Raw genomic sequence first — 26,588 nt, forward strand, 5'->3', positions numbered from 1 at the left:
GACTATGAAGAATTATAAAACGAGTCGAGTATCGTGGGCTGGAACTGTGCGGCTTCTCTCTTTGCAGTCAGGAGGAAGCTACGTGTGTATTTTACATGCTGTTTTAAAGTATCGTTGCAGCCGCTCTGCTTGTGCATTCAAGACTTTGCTGTCTTAAGTGAAGCGTGACTTATTTGGATCTCGGATATTTGCATTAAAGGTAGGTGTCTTTAAACAGTCAAGCCGTCCTCCTACGCAATCTTGATCATATTCTGAATTAAGAAATCATTATAATGCAGTCAAAAATAATTTACAGGAAACACAAATAATTACTTTTCCTTCCGAGTCTTTCGTTCATTTGTCACGTGACAAACGCAACGGATCGTTCATGTAAAGACGCATCACATCATTACCAATCGTGATTTGATGAATTACATCATATTTTATCTCATCTCCTAGGTCATTATAACTCCTCTTTGTTTCCTTAAGGTGTTTGCGTCGTAATGTGTCCGTCGGATATTGAAATTGTCTCGTCTCGTGGGCATGTCTGGACCATTAGAGGTCTGGACACATTGGACAGCACGCTTATGAAAGCGCACGCGCACGTAACGCAAGCATCTGAGTTACGTACGCATCAGACGGTTACCGGCTTTCGTGTAATCTTCCGTAGATGCAACCCAGTTGAACTGTATTCTGATGGTATCTGATCAGGCTATTCGCGCATCCTACCAGCTAAATGCGACTGAGAAACGATGAAGTCGTCACTGGGAAACGCATATCGTCTCTGGAAAATTCTGTGAAGCGCAGAACGCCTCAATTTAACGTTAGTTCCTTGAATGACCTGTGCACGCGGTTCGCTGTCACGGTGCCCTACTTAATAGCGAATCATTTTTGTTTGATAAGTAACGTTAAGTGGGGAAATAGCCGTTACAAGTGTCTTAAAGGGATAGTTTACCGAAAAGTTAAAATTCTCCCCCAGGATATTCCAACCCTGTATGAGTTTCATTCTTCTATTGAACACAAAAGAAGATATTCCGAAGAATATTGCTAACCCGGTAGCCACTGACTTCCAACGTATTTTTTTCCTACTATGGAAGTCCGTGGCTAACCATCAACTGTCTGGTTACCAACATTTTCCAGAATATCATCTTTTGTGTTTAGCAGAAGAAAGAAACTCATACAGGTTTGGAACAACTTGAGGGTGAGTAACTGATGACAGCATTTTCATTTTTTGGGTTAACTATCCCTTTAAATTCTGTGAGATAAAATCCACGCTTTGAAGCTACGTTCTTGTTCTTTCTAAGCGTTGAACTTGAATGACCCATTTTTATGAGTTGGACTTGAACATGATTTTCAGCAGCAGCTTCATAAACCGTCCAGATCACAGAGAAAACGAGTCGCACGTAACATTACTCCACACACGCAGCCCTGGACTTCATTCAAGAATTCGGGAAAAGTCTCTAAACTGCTGCTACGTGCATTATACATGTATATACATGCAAATAATGACCAGAGCTTATATTTAAAGTGTATTTGAGAAAATAAAAGTGTCACGTCGTGTGGTCAACTATTCGGAATGACAACCGTGGCGCGAACAGCTTTAGAGAGGGCACGGTCACTTTAACAAATTCTGCACAGTCATGGTTACACTGAACTTCTGTAATCATGCATGTTAGATGGCAAGCCGTTTCGACTTTTTATTCATTCCCAGGATATGAATTCTTGATATCAGCAATTAAATTGTTACTAGTTTAAATGCTAATTCTTGATATCAGGAATTAAATTTCCACTAGTAAAATTTTTAATTCTTATCAACAATGACATCACTCACAGAAATACGAATTCTTGATATAAATCATTCAATTTCAACTAGTAAAAATGTTAATTCTTGATATCTTTAATTGTATTTTCACTAGTTAAATGTCACCATGGCCTGCCATTCAAATACAATTGTTGATATCAAGAATAGATTACTAGTTGAAATTCCAGTTGCACATATTGATATCAGAAATACAATTCTTACTTGTAAAAAGCATAATTTTTGATATCAATAAATACGTGGTTACTAGTGCACATGTCTGTTCTTGATATCAACAATTGTTACTAGTAGAAATTGAATATATATCAGGAATTAGATTTCTTAGAAATTTTTTCTAAGAAATCTAATTCCTGATATATAGAATTAGCATTTTAACTGGTGAAAAAACGGCTAGCCATACCTGTTATGTAACAACACTTCAGTTGATTCATAATTATTGTCTGAAGCTTACAGCCTGCCTTACTATAATGCAGATTATATAGGGTTATCTAATAGAAGGGGAAAGTATTAGTCACTATTATTAGTAATAATGACCATCATGGAAGGGGTCAAGGGGAGGGGATGTAGCGACCTGGGAGGGTGTTTAATGGTTGTGCTGATAGCTTTTGCAGCTCGCCATTTGTTCTCTTTTTGCATGTGATAGGAGAGCCACTATGGAGCTGTACAACAAAGGCACATTTTCTGAGGATATCCTGCCTGTTGTCATTATTGGTAAGAGTCAACATTATATATTTGTTGTTTTTAAGCTTTATGTGGTTAAGTGGGTTCAGTGAGTACTCTTCCATGAGCACTCACAACTCTTTTCTACATGCAAAATGCATCCCAAATATTTCTGTTCTTATACTATTGTTTCTTTCTCCCATTTTCATCTTTTTTTTTTAATCTATACTGTTCTTCTGTGAGCAATTTAAAATGTTGTATTGCAGCCAAGGTCCAAAATTAACTAATGGACAGGCTCAAATGGAATCTGGGCATGCAGAACTCTGCAGAAAGCTCAGCATAATTGGTACGCCTGTTGATTACAATGTTCTGCACATCCACCACCCCTTGGATTTTTGTATATTCACAATTTTGGTTACTTTTATAATTATTACAGCTACCTATAATTGAGTAGCCTTGTGCTTTCAGTTTAAAACATTTACCATGTTTAAATGTGAAAAAAGTCTGGATGTGCTGATGACCGGTTAATTGGAGAAAAATATTTCTTACCAGCCATTCACATACCCACTTACATCACTTCCATCAGATTAAAAACTGTGAGGCTCAGACTATTGTTCTGTGACAGTTTCTAAACTTTATCTGCTTAAAGGGATAGTTCACCCAAAAATGAAAATCCTGTCATCATTCTCTCGCCCTGAAGTTGTTCAAAACCTGTAAGAGTTTCTTTCTTCTGCTGAACACTAAAGAAGATATTTTAAAGAATGTCAGTAACCAGACAGTTGATGGGCCCCACTGACTTCCATAGTATTTTTTACCCATGTTCTCCAAAATATTTGCAGAATTTTCATTTTTGGGTGAACTATCCCTTCCCTGGCCAATTTCAGAAAGATGTTCAGTTTGAACATCTTAATTTTCACACCAAAAAAAACCCCAAACATCTGAGATATGAAAAGTTCTCTGGGGAATATATTCTAGAGCATTCAGTATTCACATGCATGCCTTGTTTCTAACAGGTAATGGACCATCAGGGATTTGTCTCTCTTATTTGCTGTCGGGATACACGCCTTACCTTTCCCCCAATGGCTTCCATCCCAACCCAATTTTGCATAACAAACTGAAGGAGAACGCTCACCTGTCTTTGCTTGACCAGGTAATTCACAAATTTAACACCCTCACACATTCACACCCTCAAGACACATTTACCACACCTCTTTACATAACAAGTGGTGATTAAGTGTAGTGGTTTTCAACAAAAGTTTCTATAGCCTGTTCCAAGGATTAGTGAATATTGACAGTAGTTGACAAGATTTTGCACACATTCTTGTTCAAATACGAAAAAAAGACTGTTTTGTCTTAACATGTGCATGTAGGATCTGGAGTACCTGTGTGAAGGTGTGGAGGGCCGTTCCTCAAACCCTGTGGCTGTGCTCTTCGATGCCCTCCTCCTTCCAGATGGCGACTTTGGGGTGGATTGCGCTTCCCCACTGATATGGCGACATGAGCCGGAAAGGGCCACTCCTCACCTTGTACTGGGAAAGGGACCACCTGGAGGGGCCTGGCATGTAAGTAGCCACTCCTAAAATTCTTCTGGCTTCTGATCTCAGCGCTCGTTGTTCACTTTTACAGGAAACTGTATCATTGTTTATTTGAATGTCACACATACATGTCCAGGTCATGTTGCACTCCTAAATCTAAATAAAAATAAAATCATTTCACATCAAAAAGAAACGTAAAAAGTCATGATAGTATTTGTTGTATATTATATGAGTTATATTTGGGCAGTATTTGTTGTACTGCCTTTAAAGATTGCTGATTACATTAAAAATATATTCGTTTATTGTATATTTTACTGTAATATAGTTCAAATGTCTGTATTACTAATTAATCTAATTGGAATCACCATTGAGCATAGTAGAAACTATAAAAGAAACAGAAGTAAAATGTTCAGACATATTACAGTAATGAGAAATAGGGTGAAATATGACTTGTGACTTGTGAACATATGACTATGTTTAAGAGGTTTCATGAGGTTCACCCTAATACAGAAGGACATCCCTGTGGGAAAAGCACTCATGTGATTTAATGTTTGCATGTCTGAAAGCAACTTCTATTGAGTTTTTGTACCAGTTTGATCAGATGTTATTCTTGTGCTTTGCCTACTTCATATCAATATGTGACGTTATTGTTTATTGTTCTTTCTGCTGGCAGGCAATGGAGGGCTCAATGTTGACTCTCAGCTTGGCTAACTGGATGGAACTTCCTGGTTTGAAGTTGAAGGACTGGATGAGAGATAAACGAAAGTACGAAAATATATATTTTTTTTTTTTTGAAAAGGGACAATGTACACTGATCAACATTCAGCGCAAATGTAAGCGTACCCGAGTTAGCCACAGGCTAGTAATGTTTGCATGTTATGAAATCAGCATAGACAATAATGAGCTCACATTTCATACAAAATTCCCAAGAAAGATTGTTGGCATACATGAAACAAATATGCAAATATTCTTGCATTGTTAGTTTGAACTAAACTGAAACTATAAGGGGACTTGCAGCTCCTCTCTAGTTTTTTTCTATGTAAAAATAGTTTCTCTTTTGCTAACATAATGTGAATAGTATAATTCAATTCAAATTTAAATTTAAATTTATTTGTATAGTGCTTTTCACAAGACATATTGTTTCAAAGCAGCTTTACAGAAAGTGCATTTCAGAAATGTACATAGAAAAATACAGTTAGTTAATCATGTATTAATTTAGGGCATAACATATCGCCAGCGTCGAGTCGTCTCTTCCTAGGCGTCGAGTCGTCTCTTCAAGGGTGTTGGGGCATCTGAAGTTTCCATGAGAGGCTGGATACAAACTAGAGCTAGCGTCCCGAGATAACAACAGAAAAGCAGATGGGAAATAATTAGCATAGCTGCTGTTCATAATATTAATGCATTCGATCCGATTCAACTGTAGTATAAAAGGTAAGTATTATGTGAACGCTTGGCTAAAGAGATGCGTCTTTAATCTAGTTTTAAACTGGGACAGCGAGTCTGAGCCTCGAACAATATCAGGAAGGCCATTCCAGAGTTTAGGAGCTAAATGTGAAAACGCCCTCCCTCCTTTAGTGGACTTAGATATCCTAGGAATGACCAGAAGCCTCGAATTTAGTGACCTTAAAGAGCGCGATGGATTGTAGGGCGATAGAAGTTCCGTTAAATACCCAGGAGCTAAACCATTTAGGGCTTTATAGGTCAGTATGGAACTTAATAGGTAACCAGTGTAGAGACGATAGAATTGGTGTTATATGATTATATTTATATATAACTAAGTATGTTAAAATCAGCTAAAACTGTATATACTGTGGCTTTGTGGTGCTTTTAATCTTGCTACGTTTGATTGAGCTACTCAACATAATCTAGCCCACCCAAAGTCATAATTTTTGCAAATGGTGCTTTTTTTTGTGAATAAATGAGGCATCACGAGTATAACACATAGTTCATGAAGTTTGAAATGACCAAAATGATGAAACTGATCATCTAACATTTGTGTGTTTTGTGCGTGTAGAAATTTACGTAACGACCGGGCCACGCCAGCTGAGATTGCGTCCTACTACCAGCACTATGTGACTAAAATGGGTCTGGAGAGGAGCTTTGCTTGCGGCACCACCGTGACCTCACTCTCTCGGGTTTCCCTTGAATCTGACTGCTCCGTTTGGAAGATCGAAGGCCTCCAGAGAAGCGCAAACGGTGATGATGGAAAGGAAGTAATTGAAGTCCCTTTCTGCGTGTATGCAGAGAACGTGGTGCTTGCCACAGGAACCCACGACATCCCAGCCCGTCTCGGCGTGGAAGGCGAAAACCTTTCCTTCGTGTGCCACAGCTTCTGGGAGCTGGAGGCCGCCATTTCCTCAGGCCGTTTGGACCATGCCTCCGAGCCAGTTCTTGTGGTTGGTGCTGGCTTGACGGCGGCAGATGCCGTTCTCGCGGCTCACCACTTGAACACGCCTGTATATCACGCCTTTAGGCGACCTGTGACCGATCCGGCGCTTATCTTCAACCAACTGCCCAAACTCCTCTACCCTGAGTACCACAAAGTGCACCAAATGATGAGCCAACAGCAACACAAAGTGGGTGAGACGGAGGTCAATCTGTCCAACCAAGCTCTTACTTCACCTGCTGAAAACACCAACCCATATACCTGTTACCCTGGTTACCTCAGTTACCCAAAGCACCGTGTGGTTGCCTTCAGACATGGTGGCAAGTGTGTGCTAGAGGATGAGGGAGGGCAACAGACAGTGCTACAAGTCTCAATGGCACTCGTTTTGATTGGTGCCCATCCCAACCTGTCATTCCTCCCAGAACATGGTCGCCCACTGGGGTTGGACTCAGAAGAGCCAATCAGCTGTCGGAGGAACCCGTTTGATGTGTATCCGTACACATATGAGAGCGTGAAGGAGCCAGGGATGTATGCCATGGGTCCACTGGTGGGTGAGAACTTTGTGCGGTTCCTGAAAGGCGGAGCTTTGGCTATTGCATGTGACATCGCCCGTAAACACAATACAAAACGACAAAGTGCGACAGAACATTGCAAAACCAGCTTATTGAATATTCAACTGACCAACTGCACCTTGGAATCATGAAAAGACAGAGACTTAGAAAGGTGTGAAATTAGATCTTTATGTGTACTTCCAAAATCTTTCAGAAATGCTTCACTTATCGGAAAGTGCTCAGTGGTTCTGCTCCGACTGATATGAATGAACCAGACGTTGAACGTTTCAAGACCCACATCCCACTGCAAGTGCTTGCATGCAGACTGCGAATGCACTGACACAGATTTGTTTAGTTAATGGCTAACTAACCAGGCCTAAACATTAATCTACATAAGTCTACGGACACACGGTGCTTTGACTTCAGGGATTCATTTGTGCATGGCTGCTTTTACGAAACACTACTCGTGTTCTGTGCCAAATTAATGTTTGTTAATTGCCGTGTTTTCAAATCTAACATTTTCTTCATGTAAGGAAAGCAGAAAACTAATCTTTGCCAAGCAAATGCTGCGATTGTATCGATACTGGTACTGACGCTTGTATTGTCTTCTTTGATGAATGTAGAAATCTTAGTGGACCTAAAAAATAAGAAAGATCATTGTATCGTTTCAAATTTTTGTCTTCCATACATTGCCTTCCCAAGTAAAGCATACACCTGGAGTGAGTCCATTGGTTATACCAGCAAACCTGACTTGACTGTCTAGAATTAGGGCTCTTAAAAGTTTAAGATGTTCTTGTTTCATGCTGCTGTTGCTAACCAAAAGTCAAACCTCAGTGAGGTCAGGCTGCACTTACAAAACTGACCACAGGAGGGCCTTTGCACACAGTGACTGGAGCCAGCAGCATAGCATTAGACATAATGATCTTTCATGACATTATGTGAATGAATGATGCATCCAACATAAGCTTATTTATGACTGCGCTAACTAACATGGGCCAAATGTAACTTTGCCTATGAGATTGATGCATGGCCTCGAGGACCCTTTGATGCAATAAATAAAGTAACTGTACTTTTTTTTTTTTTTTTTTTTTTTTTTAAGATTGCATAACTATTTCCTTTTTGAAGAAAGCGATTCTACACTGAACATTGCAACATTTGTTTTTTCTTAAAAACTTATTCTACTGTATTATTTGCCTATAAGTTATGATCCCTGGCAGCTCTGATTAAACATGTTTGTAAAAATGGTTTGTACCTTTTGGAAAGGGCAAAAATACAAACAAAAATGATGGATAGTTTATGTACATTGATTCTTGCAGTCAAACACGACAAAAGATAAAGCACAAAATAAATGGAGTTTGACAACGCAATACTGTGTCTTCATGTGTCTTTCCACAGCTAGTTCCATACTGTTACTGTGAAGTTTTAAGAATAGGTCAAAGACAAATAAGGTTTGCATTAAAAAGTGCCAAGTTTTTTCTCATGGTTACAACTTTTGTAACCCTTTTGACCTCAACATAATGTGTATTACGTCCATAATAGAGCCAAAATATAATATATTTTAATAACTTTAATGTTTTCTTGTCACATGAAAACAAAATGGTTTCTCTGTGTTGCCTAAAAAACACTGATAGATGTATTCAATAGATTTATTATTTTTTTTTTACATTTTAAACAATATTGCTTCACTGCCTTTTCAATATGTTATAATATGAAATTATATAATATTAAAATTAAGTAAAAAAAATTAGTTGGCAGTTGAAGGGTGTGGATTTTGGAATAAACTGCTGCTTCAATGTATATGTAATGAGTGATTATAATTAAGATATTAATCATTATTTTTCCTTCTAAATATCACATGAGTTGAATGACTTCTCTAGGCTTATGATATTTTACTTTGTTATAGAAGTTACCAGTGTGATTACTGAAATGTTCTTTTCATCCATTCTCTAATGTCTGTATTTGATATCTAAATGCAGTAACAGTGCTTGCTTATTTAGCCCGGCTTCCAGAAATGAAATATGGATTTGTTGAATATGAATATGTTTTGTTAAGAAAGGGCTTCAATGTGTCAATGCATACATCTGTTTTTCTAGGGTACTCTGACAACTATGGTCACAGGGGCCAATGAAGTCTATAGTTTAAGGGAACCTTTCTCAGTAAAAGCCTTACTTTCCAGTTAGACTAAAGTAGCTCTCCTTGAGAGGAAGAACGCATTATCTTGATGTTTTGAGAGAACTCTCCTGTTTATAGAGCCTGGCCAAATCCAACCTTGGAAGATGTGTGTCGGTGTGTGTTTTAGTCTTCTTGGTTACAGGTTAAGGAACCACTGGCATTATTGGAGATTGACTGAGTTGTTGTTCTGGACATGTTGGCACCCAGAAACCCAAATCTGAGAACTGGAAGGTCACGACTTGCCTAACTTCAGGGTCCGAGTGTCAGCTGCATAATCGATGGAGATATGCTTCAGTCTATCTGTATATGTGTGGAAAATTACTATGTTTATCTATTTCTCAGCCAATCAGAAACCTGAAGCAAGGACGTAGCGTAGACCTTGGTGAAGGGTATAACTGCTGTGATCTTTGTAACTGTAAACGGGGCGGCCTACGAACTCTTTGTGAGTACTGAAGATGACTTCTGCTGATGAAACTGCAAACTATCTTCAATAAATCTTTTCTTTAATTTATTATAATTCTGACTCCGGGTCTTCTTTCATCATATCTGGTTCTGGGTCTTTGACTGTAAAACCCCTTACACAGTATACAGCAAATACTGTACTTGAAGTATTTCATCATAAACAGCCTATTTCTGCTATGCAAACACTACTGCATTACTAAAGTTTCACCATTAGATGGTAGCAAGCGCCTTTCACAGCTATAAAGTACATCTTTAGTACCAGTGCAGTCATGCTAAAAACTCATTTTAGATACTGAATATAATGTAATGTAAGTTTGTTATACTTAGGCTCAACTTTAAAATATTTAATCAGTCATACATTGCTTATTGTGAGAGCAATTTCTATAAATGATATCTAAAAAAAAACACCATCCTTCTAATCATGGAGAACTGCAAACAAAAAATCATTAATAATCCTTTGTGAGTGATTTCGCAAATTATAATTCATGTGAACTGACCTGTTTGTTTTCATAGCAACGCTTAAAATGGGCCTTAAAAACCCAGAGTTAAATGCTCTATCCGTGAGCTTTGTGAGTTTATGTGTTTGTGCTGTGAGTGGGCACATGAAGCTGAAGCTGTGGGAACTGAAGCCCACTGCAGACTGCTGAACAAGGTGACCTCTCCTCTCAGGCAGAGAGACGGGAGGCCACTAGACTAGAGGACGACGGGATGCTAAATTGATCACGTCTGCGTTGCTATGAGACACTGAGCTGAAAGGTGGACTCCTTTCGTCATGTCAGGTAACAGCACAAGGCTGGGCAAGATTACAATGATGCTGACTCATAGATGTGATATGAATCCTAGAAAACCATGCAGCTCTCTTGTGAGTAGATAAATGTAACAGGATGTAGCTCTGTTTATTCTGGTTTATCATTATAGAAAGTACATATAATAAAATGCTTAGGAAGACCTTGTGGACAGCATTCAGTCATAAGTAATCCACTACATTTCTTGTAACAGGTTTTACCAGGTCCCTCAAAATAAACTTTAAAAAAAGGTAAATACAATAAAAAATATGAATAAAATGGTTTAAAAAAAACAAAATGGATATAAATACATAAACAAATAAATTGTATTAAACAATTTTATTCAACATCAAAAGTTTTGATGGAATTTTATTTCCAGGGGGAAATATATTTTTATTGTTTTCTTAGGTGATGCAGCTGGTTACCCTGGCCTTTCACAAGTTTTAATCACATTTTTGTTTGTACCTGTTCTTGTGTCTTAAATAGTACTGTGTTGTGACAAAAACAATAAAAAAAAATTGTAAATGTACACATATTTCATATTGTCTCTAAATATCTAAATAACTATTTAAGGTCATAAAAAAATATGTATTATAGCCTATAAGAACTTGGGGAAATGTTTAAATTATATATATATATATATATATATATATATATATATATATATATATATCAGAAAAATTTTGTAGCAGAAAAATATACTATATACAGTACAGGCCAAAAGTTTGGAAACATTACTATTTTTAATGTTTTTGAAAGAAGTTTCTTCTGCTCATCAAGCCTGCATTTATTTGATCAAAAATACAGAAAAAAATGTAATATTGTGATATATTATTACAATTTAAAATAATTGGTTTTCAATTTATTATACTTTAAATTATCATTTATTTCTGAGATGCAAAGCTGATTTTTCAGGATCATTACTCCAGTCTTCAGTGTCACATGTGACATCCAGTCTATCACATGATCCTTTAGAAATCATTCTAATATGATGATTCATTATCAAAGTTGGAACCAGTTCTGCTGCCTAATATATTTTCATAACCTGTGATACTTTTTTAGGATACTTTGATGAATAAAAAGTAAAAAAAAAAAAAAGAAGAAGAAAAAAAGAAAAAAAAAGAAGCAAATGTTTTAAAAATATAAATCTTTTGTAAGAACAATATACACTACTGGTCAGTAATTTGGGGTCAGTAATTTTTTTTCTTTCTTTTTTTGAAATAAATCAATACTTTTATTCAGCAAGGATGTGTTAAATTGATAAAAAGTGATAGTAAAGAAGATTTATATTATTAGAAAATATTTTTTTATTTTGAATAAATGCGGTTCTTTTTAACCTTTTATTCATCAAATATATTAGGCAGCAGAACTGTTTCCAACACTCATAATAAATCAGAATATTAGAATGATTTCTAAAGGATCATAGACTGGATGTCACATGTGACACTGAAGACTGGAGTAATGATCCTGAAAATTCAGCTTTGCATCACAGAAATAAATGATAATTTAAAGTATAATAAATTGAAAACCAATTATTTTAAATTGTAATAATATATCACAATATTAAATTTTTTCTGTATTTTTGATCAAATAAATGCAGGCTTGATGAGCAGAAGAAACTTCTTTCAAAAACATTAAAAATAGTAATGTTTCCAAACTTTTGGCCTGTACTGTATATTCTATCAAAATGTCATGTCAACAAATCTGTCGATGACAAAAGTAACATTGTCGAAAAAGTACGAAGATATCCGAAGTGCTCATGCTCCGCCCCTTTTTGAGTTCGTCCGCCTGCTGATCCACACAAACTGGCTAGAAAGCGCGAGAGAGAGTGAGCCAGGAGTGAATAATGTTTACCACTCGCTCTGTGGAATCTATCAGGAGTCGAAACTTTAGTTAGGTTTTGCCGTATTAATTTCACCGGAAAGCCTTATTCAAACTGCAACCGATCAAAATCACTATTAAGGATATATCAGCGGCTGGATCGACTGAATGAAACCATGAGGAATAAAAAACACGGCGGTTGTCGCGATCTAAACTAACGTGACTATCGATCCAGCAGAGCCAAGCTTTTGAAAACGCCGAGCCAGGTACTTCGGCGCAGACTTTCAACGGTCAGTTTTTCATGCGGGTTTACCTGTGCTTACGTGGCACCTTTTTGACCTGGAGACTTATTGTAAAAAATCCCGTTTTAGGCTTTTTATCCACTTTTATCGTGGCGATGTATTTTCAGAGGTTTAGTAATTTGCGTGGCCGGGACTAGTTTACTTGCGCCGGGAAGCTAATCAGCGGAATAACACTTTCCATTTTTGCGTTAATTTATCCTCATTTGCCTTGTTCACACGATAACCTTCACATACGGCCTCGTACTGCACCCTTCAGATACTGACAGCGGGTTTCGAGACGAGCTTTCATAAGGAGGATAAGTGTCAACGCTGCTCGTGTGTTTTTGGGGTGGTAAAATGGATGCGGGAATGGAGAAGGAGTGCAGCGCTTTGGGAGGGCTCTTCCAAATCATCATGAACGACATGAAGGTGAGTCCTTCTCGGATTAAAATAACAAACCAGATGCTTTGATTCCCCCCCAACATCATGTGTGGGTTTGGAGTCTGCCTGTAAAAAGGCTCAGAATAAGTTATTTTCCAGCTGTTTTGGAGGGTTGGCAACAGTTCTGTGGTTGGCCGGTTGCTGATAGATGTGAATCCAGCCGCCCTGTGATGTGCGTCCTCTTCAAATCATCATTTACATCTCTGTACGCTTATGATCTCGGATGTATATGAGTGCATTTACTAGTTAAAAAGACTAGTATGCATTTAGGTTATTTGTAAAACAGTCAAAATATCAGGTTATTCCAGCTTTCATGATGGATATGTTCAAAGGGACTGCTGTCACACTAACATTAAAGTGCCATGATATTAACATGGCTGATTAGACATGCACCATGGTATTTTTCTAATTATAATCATTTACAGAAAAGCATACTATGGTACTACTATATTTTGCTTATAGTAGTATAATTGCTCAGTACTCAGTATAATAAGTAGTATATTGCTCAGTACTATGCAAATACCATGGTACATGAATTTCAGTACTGTGGTATTTTGATGCAATGTTATGGCAAGATCTATATACAATGGTACAATGTCCACAAACATTGGTATTATAGCACCATTTCCAAAAATACGATATTACCATAATATCCTATTGCAGTGATGTTATGATGGCAGAACCATGGCAAAATCATATTCATATACCAAAGTGTTTAAATGGCACATCAGGGGACTTCAAAAACACTGGTTTATGTCCCAAATGGCATTTAAATATGTTGGTGTATGACTATAGTATTCATTGTGCTATTACCTGGCCTAGTTGACTGTCAATCCGTTAACTAAAATGTGGCAGCTCAGTTTGTCATCTGTCAGAAGTTCTAGTTAACAGTCTCAGCACATGCGGTGGTAAGTTATGTTCTGATCTAACAGAAGTGTTGGTGACTAACTGGTGAAGCTTCAATAATGTCTGATGTTATGATGCTATTTTAGGAGATCTGAAGACTTTTGAGGAACATTGTCAAACACTGGACTTTTAATGTATTGTAGAGCATTTTCATGTTTTATGATTACAAATACTGTTTGTTCATCATCATAACTGACTAATTGTTTGCTTAGTTGGAAATGTGTTGTTATGCAGTGGTGTGTGTGTGTGTGTGTGTGCCTACCCAGGAGAGCAGGAGGCATAGTGTGTCACATCCTGTTATAAACATGGCTCAAATCTGACTCAGACTTTATTCATGATAATCAATATCTAGACAATTTCCACAGTTATGCATTCAGTAAGTTAAAGCATTTTTTATTTTATTTTTTTCCTGAAAGGATTTCTATTAGGAAGTCTGGTTTATTTATGTATCTTACTTGTCACTTAATGTGGTTTATTGTGTTTCAGACGCACAGAAAAGCATTGTGGATATCATGTGTGGAGTTTCTTTGTACCTAAGGGTGCCCTCATTTTGGGCATATTACAAAATATGGTCATTAAAATATAATAAAATGTATGATAATAAATAAATAATGTTATGTATAATGCGATGGCACAGTAGCAAAAGTGAATGAATGGACCAGCAGTTTTTTTTTTTTGCAAGGTCCTGCTATCAATTTGTATGGATGCTGTTAATGTGGAAATAGGCCACTTGACTCACAGGAAGGGGGAAGTGTGCAGGATATCCCCATGATTCTGTGTGTGTGTGTGTGTGTGTGTGCGTGCATGGATTTGCGTACATGTAAAGAATGATATGATTCACAGAAAAACAGCTGCAGGGCATAGGCTACAGTTTGGCCTGTTAGTACTTAATAAATATATCCGACCTTAGTGTGTACACTGATGTCCAAGTTCATGGAGCAGAGAGTTTTAGTTAGTTTGCTTTGCAATCGAGCACTTAATGTAAGCTCTAAATCAAACAATACAAAGTGCATAGCTTAAACACTACTAAAATAGGCTGGACTAACTAGCTCTTCCCAGATTCCAGATGTCGGGTATATAGGGGAATCACACTGTTACATATATATATATATATATATATTCACACTACATTAGTACATTATTTTAGATCAATTTCAACAAAGTTCAACAGTAATGCATGTAAAGTACTTTGCAGGCTGCTGCTTGCTTATGTAAAATGTCACTTGCGAGACAGCCCTCAATTTAAGCGTAGGCTGTAAAAGCCAGAAGTGCAAATATAAATTGTAGTCAGAGACAAAGTCATTGATCAAAAATAAAGTTAAGCTGCCAAGGTGAAAGTTGTTTCTTCTATGAATTTGATACTGTTCTATAGCACATATATTTTATTTCAGAATTAATAAAAAGTATTGATGCTTTTTGAATGTATATGTAGTTTAGTAGTGAGTGATGTGAGCTTTTTTTTCTTTCTTTTTTGCTTCATAGCTTGACATTTATGTATTGAAGCGGGTGTTTTCTGGAATGCACAAGACTTGATGTTTCCTTCACATCATTTAGAGTTTTTTTTTCTTTTTCTTTGAATCCAGACCAGTCTGTGATTCTGCTTCTCAGTGATATCAAACGCTTGGCCTATAGTTCTTCTCTTTCAAAAGGACAAGTTTGTGTTCTGAAGAAATTGTCTATTTTTGTTTAGCAGAAAAGTAGCTCTATTAACATCTGCACGTAATCAAAGGGATAGTTCAGTTAAAAAAAGATAATAAATCAGTCATGGTTATGACATTTTGTCTGATGATGATTAATCGTCATGCAATAGTAATATGTGGTTTTAATATGTCCATTGTATAATTTCCATAGAGATATAATAAAGGGCTCATTTTCTTTATAATTAGGCTATGTAACTTTTAATGACCAAAAATCTGTAAATGAAGATTAATTAAATCTTTTTTGGATGAACTATCCATTGAATAATGAAACGCGATGCCTATGAAAGATTCCTTTGCCCTGTACCGTGTGATCTTTACTGGACCAGCATGTTTGTAGGTATTATTGGACACCTCCATTTATTTGGAGAGAAGGATAGCACAACAGAATTCCAACCCCACCTGCAAAAATACTGTGAAAGATTGGTTTCTATCATAATACACAGACCTTGGTGAAGAAATGTGTCTTTGTAGGGTTCACGAGTTGACAGGAGGACAGCAGGTAACCCCAGAGTGTTCCCCTTCTGTTGCACTGATTTAATAAAGTACTGAACTTGGATCAGATTATGCTGGATAAAGATTGTACCCTTATCCTGAGTCGCCACACATAGTATGTTAACGCTTTATATACTGATGTGCGTTAGAACAAGCATGAAAATGGACAAAAGTGCTGTACAAATGATTTTTTTATTGCATTATTACGAATGGCCTACGATTATTGTGCCGCTTCCGCATTCTGTCCTGCGCACCTTTCTTTCTTCACCTTCCTCAGCGTGCTTTCTTTCCTCCCTAAAAGCCCAAACTTAACATCCAAATCAGCTAAATTGGGCTATGTTCACACCGTGAGCCTTAGTGCTCAATTCCGATTTATTGCTCAGATCTGATTTTTTTGTATCGCTGTTTACATTGTTGTTTTAAATGTGGCCAATATCAGATTCCAGTGTGAACAGATCATGGTCCCTAACTGACCCGCATGCGCAAAATAACGATAAATAGACGTCACTCAGCTCGCTGCCATACAGAAGCAAACACGGAGGACGTTAAAGGAAGTGATTAGCCTATGTGTTTATTTATAGTGTGATCTGCTGCGGAAGCCAGCGAATTTATGCGCAGGCAATGTAAAAAAACAAAGACGAGGATGCAGAAAAAGAGAGCAGTTTTTAAACATTTATGATACGAGCCGTCGTGTTTTGCTTGTATATAGAGCTGTCACTGTAACTTGAGCTCTGACACATCACTGTCATTCACTGACTACCTCTCAAAACTCTTGATAACTTCGGGTTTGTAAAATCTTTGAAGTGACTCTCCCATGAGCGCAGAATTGTGTCTCTAGAGTGACGTAAAAGTCGCATGAATTCTGATGACTGTCCAGACTGAGGTCGCATTGCAGACGTGCAATTCCATACATGGAAACGGCCCAAATCGAAACGGAAAAGATCACATTCCATGTGGTTTGTGCCATTCACACTGTCATGACAAAAACAGATCTGTGTCACATCTGAGAAAAAAAATTGGGCCAAATTTGGGCCATATTCACCTGCAGTCTGAACTAGTCGAAGTGAGTGTTGTAAAATGAAGTCTACTGTTGCTAAACTGCGGTACATGTTTGATATTAAACAGTGTTATTAAAAAAAGCATTAAGCCACAAAAAAGGCACTGTTCCACAGGCATCTTTCTGTGTGCGCACTTCGAGTCGGAGCCGAATGCGGATAAGCAAATTGACTTAATACATGCCTAAATGTGTTGCGTATATCCAAAAATGTCAAAATGCCTTTTTGTAGAGTATTCACGTAAACGCAGTGGGTTATCAAGTAAAGAAAACGTGTAACAGTATATTGCTGAAGTCTGTCATAAGTGATAATCAAACAACAACTGACAAAGGAAAATCACTCCCTGATCTTGACTGAATAACTTAAGCAGCTTTAATAAGGTTACATTAAGCTTTAATGTAAGACTTTGCAGTGTTATTTTACATTTCATTATTAAATTTTTTGTTGTAGGCTTATACTTCTCTGAATACCACTGTTAGATCTTCCTAAAAAAAAAAAAACTTAAAGCACTTTTTATTTAATTTGTGTTTTTAATCTGTTGTATTTATTTCTCTGTTTTGTTTGTAACTAGTTTCTTTGTTCTTATTCTATTGCTGACTGTTTACTTGTCTTATATAATTATTTTGAGGACCTTTTTCTTACATATGTTAACCTAGCATACGTTTTTTTCTGAAGTATCGATATTTGTGAAATAATCATAAATGGATAGATAAACGATATCATATCGAGATTGTGATAAAATTTACGTAGATAACAATGATAAACTCTGGACATTTTTACTCTATTAATCTAACAGCAGATCTCTTAGGAGAAATAAACGCAACCACAGCCAGTCAGTGCATATCGCTAATAATTCATTTCTGCATGTCTCTGTGTGAATGAACGGCACTGTTTCGTTTCAAACACAAACACACACGTGACGCTCACAGTGTTTTCAGCGTCTGCTGTCTCAATGTATGAGGACATGAACTTCATCTCTAGAGCTGCTTTGAGAGTCACTTCACAAGCTTTTCACCGTTTAATTTGAGAGAAACTATCATCTAAAACTGAAAAATCTTCACGGCAATCCGTAAAAATAAAAGTTTGGGTTAACTTCAAGAAATGATGACAGAAATATATCACTACTGTATACTAAAATGTATATGTATTATTTCTAAGGAATATCATACAACCAAGATATTTTTTCATTTAAACATAGTTCTGTTGTGTAGCACTGTTGTTTATAAATTTGTATTATATCATAAAATACAGAACCCCCCAAAAATTCAATGGAAAACACAGAATTTAGGGGAAAATAAAATGGATTTCATGGGGCCCTTGATTAAAAGATAACTATGTGGAGTTTAATTGTGAACAAACATGTTTACATTCATTCTCAAGGTCTAACGAACATGTGGAAAGCATTTCTTTCCCCATTAATGTTAAATTCAAATGAATTTCTAGATAAATATCGATATCGTATGATATAATATTTTTGGCCATATTGCCCAGCCCTATTGTGAAATAATCAACAATCCACCAATAATCGTGATTTCAATATTGACCAAAATAAATGTTATTATGATTTTTGGCATAATTGAGAAGCCATAATATGTGCTAATCACTCCAACAAAATTGCATTTTATTGCATATTCCTACAACTACGAATTTGGAAACCAGATTTTATACATTCTATAGGTTTGTGCTCACTAAGTATGGTGCAAATACAGTAATATATAGGTATATTGCATGAAAACTTTAGATCATTGTGTGTGTGTTTTAAATTAATAAATGTGTACATTCATACTTTCTTATAGTTTAACTAATGTAAATAGCAAGTTGCCTAAATAAGCGTAGTCAGCCACTGATGAGATGCAGGACAAAAGTGAAACGTGTTTGCAGTTTCAGTTGCAATGTCTTGAATCGTGATGTAACGCATATAGTGAGCTAATTAGCGATATATTTAACCCAGAATTTCACTTGACCTTGCTTTATGAGCTTCAGACATGAATGATAGCTCAAATCATACAGCATGGTGAGGTGCAGTGGTATTTTTTACTTCACGATTTGCCTGGCGGATGATAAAACGGCTAAACAAATCCCTTAGATTTACGTTTGAAGTGACTTAAGGCCCGTTCACACCAAGATGAAAACTGTAATGATGATAACTATGACAATAGGCAGGCAGGATGGATTCTGATTGGCTGTCAGTGTTTTTGTTAAAAAAAAATTCTTAAGGGGATCTCAATGGTATTATTTCTCTGTGCTGTTATCGTTATAGTTGTGGTGTGGACTCTGCTATTCTTTTACTTTTAGAACCGTTTTTTTTTTAATATATTTTTAGCGTTTTAGTTATCGTCCTTGGTGTGAACCGAGCTGTTTTGCAGCCATTTTGCATTCCTTCCCCTCAACCACCCAGGGTTTAGTCCTGCTGGACCCCGATCATTAAAAGGCTTCAACACTTCTTGTTGACATCAGCCAGGCTGTGTGGCAGCTTAAGATGTATTGCTGAAACTAATGATTTCTGTCCTCCCCGTTTGGGATGACGCCAGTCTACAGCTGAGGAGCTGCCTGCCTGTGCACATTCCTGCTTCAGGACGTCCCCCTTCCCCCTCTCCTCCATCCCACAATCCCCCCGTCATGAGTAAGTATTGAATGTACCCTGCACAGGCCTGCCTATGAATCACCTCTGAAACACAACCTGTTTAAGACTCGCCAGACACTCGTACGTCTAGTACACGTGCACGCACGCACACTGGATACACCCTTTCTGCCAGCTAAAGCAGACACACCCTCATATGCACGCACAGGTGCCTATTACTGACATGCAAAGCTTGTGCTAATGAGAGACTTTATGACTCAAGCAGTTTGGAGCGCTTTATGATGTTCAGTAGTGGTTAACCCATTTGGGTTTTTCAGTGGCTGATTACGATGTTAAAGAGTTGGGTGGCCAATCTGAGTATTTGACAGTGACACTTAAGGAATACTTAAAATGTCTGAATGTCATTGTTTAGATAAGAAAATATTAAAGAAAATATCTCTTCTGAACTTTTCTCAGAACTAACTTCACATTTCTGAGACATTTTTCTGAGGCAACAGCTGGCGCTCACTGGAAGACTACATTACCCATCATTTATTGAGAACTACAGGAAACTAGGGAAACTCAAATAGCTCAAAATACACAGGACAGTTTGTTTTTTCTCATGTTGACGCTCCTGTGTGATGACTGGTTGGTGACATTGGAGCTTTTCCCTCTTTTCCACCTCGCTTTTAAATCAATTATGAATGCCTATGCAGCCATGTCGAATTAGTGGCAATTCGGGGGCGGCAATTGCTTGAATGGTGGGTTTATTATTATTCTTTACGATTATGTTTGCAGGTTCCCAATTAGCATTGGGTTTTAATCCAGAATATTGCCAAATAGGTGCTTTTACATTTCGCTTCAAAACAAATCTTCGACAATCGTCTTGTCAGTCCTCACTCCTCACTCTCGTCACTTGATGAATGAAGTCTGACTCCTGCTGCTGATCTGTGCTGATCGTTCGGCTCACGCTGAATTGAGCAGACGTGTTCAGTTTTTAATTGTAGTGTCTGTTCTCTAACTGAACTAAATGATTTTTATTACTATAAAATACTAAAAAAATCTAAACAATGGTGCCGCCGCCGTGGTGCGCAAGTGATGAAATTGGTGTGTGGCTGAACACCGTGTAACACAAGCTTAGTATAATGTAATATAATGTTATACATGCATACATACATACAAATATAGTGATTTAAGTAATACTTTGTGTGCTTTATTAGACTATTTCAAAGAAGTAATCAGTTTTGATATTTCAAAACACCGTTAATTACAATAACAACTGGCTGAAAGAACTACAAGTAGAAAACAAAAATAGAACAAAGACTTGAGACTTGCCTTGATGTGGACCTTAGGGACTTGAACATGTCCGACTATACGTTTGTGTGCTATATTTCTAAATGCCACTTGGTTTGGCAGTTTTAATACAAAGGTGTGTACATTGGTGTATAGACAAGTGCAGCTTAAGTTAAGTGTGCATATTTTTTTTTTCTGTGACTATACACAGTCATGCAAAATTGCTGAAATTATTCCCTTATGATAAGTGCCATTATTATAATATTCATGATAATATTAATTGTACAATTTATTTGTGCTATAATATTTATTTCATTCTTCTAGCTCTCTATTGTTACCATCTAGTTGAAAAGCATAGTCAGGTTTTGCAGATCTTTTTGCCATAGCTGATGTTTTTGAAAGGAATAGCCTTTCGTAGCTCAGTATGTGGATCATTAGGGTGTTGTTGGTTTACAGCGCTATGCCATGTCTCCCTTGAGTCCTTGTTAAAGAAGGGGGATGTTATTAAAGACATTTATTATTAATCAAAGAAACCATCTACAAGGGATGCCGTTTTTAGTTTTGAAATTCAGCGACTGATCCTCATTGCAACCTCCGCCTGCTGTATTATATACGTGTGTCTGTTTTGTCACTTGATACAGTGGACCAACAGGTTTTCTGTCCTCTTCTCGTCCTCCGCTCTCTGCGTCACCTCCTCTTTACCACAGCAACAGGCAAAGATGAGAAGGATCGAAGACAGGAAATGATCATATATTTCTTTCATGCGGTTGAAAGCAAAACTCTGGGGGGGCTGCTTCACAGGACAGGTCCTCTCCTGAGAGACGAGGGGAAAAGAACTGAGAGTTTGAAAAGGAAATGGTTCACAGGACAGATTTGGTAGGAGAGTTCATATGGGTGGATCGTCCTTTTAAGTTTCTGACAGACTCAGGAAAGCCCTGAAGGCATGTGTACAAATAATGGTCACTAGTTTCCTATGAGATGCATACTTTGTGATAACTATACATTCTGTAATTATGGCCTCTAGAAGGAGCTGCTATATAAAATAAGGCTGTGCCTCAATTCGCTTATTTACACTATGCACTAGATGGGCAAGATGATGTTTTGAATGTGCAAGACATTAAACTCTGTTTGCATTCAGTCCGTGTTAGCATTAGCACACTGTTTCTAGTGCATGTTAGCATTAGCATTTAACTACATTTTTAAATTATTTTAATATCATTAATTGTTAAAGAAATCTAATATTATAAACAATTTGAAAGTATATCATCCAGGTATACCCAGGATTAATGTTTTATTTACCATTATCTGGCATAGACTATACTTAGTTTATTAGCTTATTTATTTTACATTTATTGGAAGAAAAACTTGTATATGTATATAGTTTGTCCTGGTAAATAATACAAATTTCCATTTATTTACAAAGTCTTTAAGTCGTTGTACATTTGGGCCTCAATATCCTCAATATTCCAATAAACATCTATTGAGTTCCAAAAGTTTGTTTATTTATTGTTCACATTAGCTGAAATCACTGGCAGATAAAGAGTTTTTTCTATATGTATATTGTTTTTTTTAAAGAAGTCTCTTATGCTTAAATTTATTTGATCAAAAATACAGAAACAGTATATGAACGTTTTCACAAACAAATCGTGATTCATCAATAACTTGTTCTAAATTTACGAACAAATGTAGGAACAACTCAAACCACATGTATGCAAAAATCACATTTTCTGGGTGGTCTTATAAACATGTTAAAATGAAAAATGTTAAAATACATACAGTGCATACATATTTCCTCTTTATATAATGATGATATGCATTGCATATGCATGTATACTGTATACAGTAAAAGAAAAGATGCATTATAGCAGGAGCTGTGAGTTTCTTCTGTTTTGATCATTCAAAAATGGTAGTGTATATGCTACAGTGTATATATAACTAAACTATTAGGTCTTGTATCATCACATGACCTCACATTTGAGTTCAATTATGGAAGAAGCGTTACACTGATCACATGCTTTAAATGCTGAGAGATTTTGTTGACTCCCACAAGACCGAAGACTGTAAACTTCATCAGGGCAATTATATTTTATGGCCTTCTCATAAAGCATTTCCAGGTATGCTTATTTTTAGTGATTAGCTGGAAGACCATCTGTAGAGGGAATAACTGAGCGCAATTATGCAGATTTGTGCATATTGTGTCACTGCATTAAAATACTATTATTCGCAGTGTTGGAGAAAAAAAAAATTAGTTAGCTTCACTGCAAACAGTAGCTAACTATTAAAGATACTTAAGGGGGCAAAATGTAACAACTGTGAAGTTATGAAATGTATATTTAATCAGAGCAGTGAATCTCGGGCTCAAAAACAATGCGGACCAACATGTAGCAACATCTGCTGTAATGGAGATTTTTCACATTTTTGAACCCTGTCTTTGTCACTTGCTTCACCATTGGATTTATTTCAAGTAAATTGAAACATCATGTGGCAGATAACGTTTCACCAATGCAATTTATAGGTGTATTTTTTTATAAAGTATGTTTATGCTATTTGTGGATATAGAGCAGTCAGCATTTTTGGAGATTTTCCTTAATCAGGATCAGCTGTTACTGATACCCGTTATTGCAAATAGAATTAGCTTGATTTGGATTAGATTTTTTAATAAACATTGTGGCAAAGAAGACTTTGATCACTGAGACAGAGACTACTGAGAAAACAAGACGAAACCAGAAGATATTCTGATTTATGCTAGTAGTCTGTGATGCTGTGAAATGACAACTTGTGTGACGTAAGACTACATGATTAAAAGTTTGGAAATGTTGTACCTGGTTTAAATGACATTCAGTTGAGCAATACATTCTGTACCTATTTTAATTTGTAGTCATGTAATTAATCTATTAATTAAATTCTTTGTTGCATTTGTGGCACAACCAGATAGTCAGCAAAGTTGTTTGATGTGACGTGTTTTAATTGCATCATGTTTAATTCAATAAATTGTTGTTTAATTCTTCATTGTTGCCTTTTGTCTGCCTATTTGTCAAAGTTGACCAGTCACTTTGTGAAAACTTGTTGCCTAGGTTGTTTTTGGTGTAAACACAAGTGTACACCAACGACAGCTTCCTGTCATGTGATCTCAGAAAGTTTTCATTCTCATGCACTTTTTTAGGGATTTCAGTAAACTCATAACTCTAAATATTAAACTTTAGGGCCTATCCACGTCTGGAATACTTCAAATAGGTTTATATGTACTGAATGTATTCAGTAATAATAGATTGTCTTTTAAACTAGTAATATTGATGATGGACACCAGATGAGCTGTTGGTACAGTGTAATGATTTACTCTGGTTTGCCCTGACTGACCTCTCTTCTTCTCTCTCACTATTTGTTCTGTAGGCGAGTTACCCTGCTTGGGAGGACTTTGTCACCAAAGGCGCTAAGCTGCAATCTCAGTTAAGGTAAGAACAGGCCTCCTGCATTACACACTTCCTTTAATGGGGAATAATAATGATCATCTTGTTTCGAAAGCAGGAAATGTGCTTGATTATTACATCATCAGGAAGGATTTGTCACCCAGTGTAATAAAAAAACATCTGAGAAAAATGTCTTTTAAAGGATCCAAAAAGGCAATGAAGAGGCGGTGTTGAATAAAGAATAGGACTTTAGTTTACTTAAAGGAATAAAGAGATTATTTAGAAGTAGAGTAGAGAAATTTAAATGCAGACAATTAGAAAAGGTGCTGCATGAAAATGAGGATGTATAGTTCATTCAATGGATTGGACTGTCTTAAAGCCATTAGGAATTGCCATTTGCATCCCTTTGTACTTCCATAATTTGATGTAGGCTATTTCTGAGTGAAAATACAACAGGACTTAATTTTATCTGTCGTGAATTGATTGTATCTTGAAAAGTGGGTGCTACATAATAGAATGGAGCCAAATGTTTAGAAGGAAGAGTCAAAAAGTAAGGGCAGCGATTAGGGGTGGGCAATATACCGGTAGACACGATTTACTGGTAGAAATTTAAAAAATGTGTCTCTGTCGCGGTTATGCGGTCACGCGGTCACGTGATGTTTCCGTGCTGCGCCATCACATTTTTAGGTATTGCAGTTAGGGCTGGGGCGGTTACCGCATTACCGCAATACCGCGGTCACATGATGCCTACCGCGGGTCTGAGCTTGTCACCGTCATCACCGCAAAAAAAACCCCAAAAAAACCATTGGCCTGCACATGTGTGCACGTTGTGTCTAATTACATTGATTCTAATGACATGGATTGTGTCTAATGACATTGTGTCTTACATAAGTTTTGTTTAGAAAACCTTGAATCCATCAAAAGATGGAGCACATCCGACCTTTTGCGAGTTGGGGAGCGCAATGTTCCATGACACATAATAACATTCCATTCGTATTGACTATTAGGCCTATATGCGAGAGTACCTACAGACATCCCAAGTCTCCCAGAAGTTCCGGGAGTCTCCCGCATATTAATAGCGGCTCCATGATGCCCGCAAATTAGTTAAAATCTCCCGGAATGTAGAGCGAGCGAGCAAGAGTGCGCATGCGAGACAGAGACTGTGTTCCAAACCGTGTAGCGCGCGCACGGCAGAGAGGGAGAGGGAGCGGGAGCGAGAGAGAGCATCCTGATTGGCCCGTTTCGGTAAGTCAACCAATCAGTTGTCAGTGTGGGTGGGCTTTTATCTCTTCTTCTCTGACTGCGCGTGCGCCTCCCCAAGTGGACGAGGCATTTTATGCTTGACGCGCTCGCCGTATTATGCTTTGAAACGACAGCGGGCGACTCGTCCTCTAAACCATCAGGAATCAGCAGTGAGAAGAAGTAATAAGGTACACTCGTGAATGTTTATTTTAGTTTAAATTAATTTAATTTAAAGCGGTTTACCGCTATACCGCGGGAATTTCTTGCTTTTCAACCGCGGTAAGTGGTTAAAAATCCATACCGTCCCAGCCCTAATTGCAGTATAGAAACAAGTGATTTTAAACCATTGACGTGCAATAAGCAGCGAAAGAGAACTCATTTCGCTAATATTGTTTCTGAGCGCTGTCTGAGAGATGCGCACACATGAAGCTGAGTCTCATGCAGCGTGTGAGTACTGAACGTGGTTGTTTTTGCCGTCTTCCTGGGCTTGAACGGTCAAATACACACACCTATGTGTCAAAATGCCCGTCTTTGTGAGCATCCTCATAAATAGTCATTTATATCTTAAGTGAACGTTAACAGTTGAGAAAGAAAGTGCATGTGTATCAGTATATTAGATCAGTGTATTCACTCTTAAAGTGACAGCAGCCTAATAAACAAAAAATGACAAAGAACTCACTCGCTGCTTCTAACTGGTCCTACGTCATGTCCAATTTTCACAATCCATTTTTTTTGTCCAAAGTTTTGTTGACTTAATGATCCACACCAAGTTACGCAATGGTACAACCCATTGAACATGTTGGACTGTATTATTCCTTGTTAATTTGCGGCAGATAAAATTTAGTATCTATTCTGACATATGTGAAAGAGAGACTTATCAAGTGAGGAAATTATCTTTTAGTTTAGCCCTGGTTCCATTTTTCCAGCACGTCCCCTCTGCCTGACCTCTCTGTTCTGTCCCTGGAGAGTAAACAGGGTAATGACCCTCCCAAAGGTCCACTCCATTCCTACAGATAAACATCAAACACGCTCCACTCACAC

At 37.2% G+C, this 26,588-nt stretch overlaps 2 protein-coding genes across 6 annotated transcripts in view; both read left to right on the plus strand.

Annotated features, from left to right (window-relative positions):
• On the plus strand, positions 1 to 8,295 carry osgn1 (oxidative stress induced growth inhibitor 1). Of its 2 annotated transcripts, XM_084129007.1 has the most exons (7): positions 41 to 199; positions 2,442 to 2,509; positions 2,725 to 2,804; positions 3,472 to 3,608; positions 3,829 to 4,020; positions 4,667 to 4,758; positions 6,008 to 8,295. In XM_084129007.1, exons 3-7 carry the CDS (start codon positions 2,759 to 2,761, stop codon positions 7,080 to 7,082), a joined length of 1,542 nt encoding a protein of 513 aa, XP_083985133.1. In that variant the 5' UTR covers positions 41 to 199; positions 2,442 to 2,509; positions 2,725 to 2,758; the 3' UTR covers positions 7,083 to 8,295. The 2 variants fall into 2 exon arrangements, with proteins under 2 accessions (XP_083985132.1, XP_083985133.1); XM_084129006.1 differs by lacking the exon at positions 2,725 to 2,804 and having other exon boundaries at positions 1 to 199.
• A 3,822-nt stretch (positions 8,296 to 12,117) lies between these two features.
• Positions 12,118 to 26,588, plus strand: part of mtss1 (MTSS I-BAR domain containing 1) — a 63,241-nt gene continuing 48,770 nt past the window's right edge. Inside the window, exons 1-2 of one of the 4 annotated variants that reach the window (XM_084127679.1) lie at positions 12,118 to 12,880; positions 24,289 to 24,350. In XM_084127679.1, the coding sequence (XP_083983805.1) occupies positions 12,809 to 12,880; positions 24,289 to 24,350 (134 nt within the window). In that variant the 5' untranslated portion in view covers positions 12,118 to 12,808. The remainder of the gene's footprint in view (positions 12,881 to 24,288; positions 24,351 to 26,588) is intronic. The other 3 variants (XM_084127677.1, XM_084127680.1, XM_084127678.1) reach the window with 3 other exon arrangements.

The sequence above is a fragment of the Abramis brama genome, assembly GCF_963993115.1.
Source record: "Abramis brama genome assembly, chromosome: 11".
NCBI classification, from domain to species: domain Eukaryota; kingdom Metazoa; phylum Chordata; class Actinopteri; order Cypriniformes; family Leuciscidae; genus Abramis; species Abramis brama.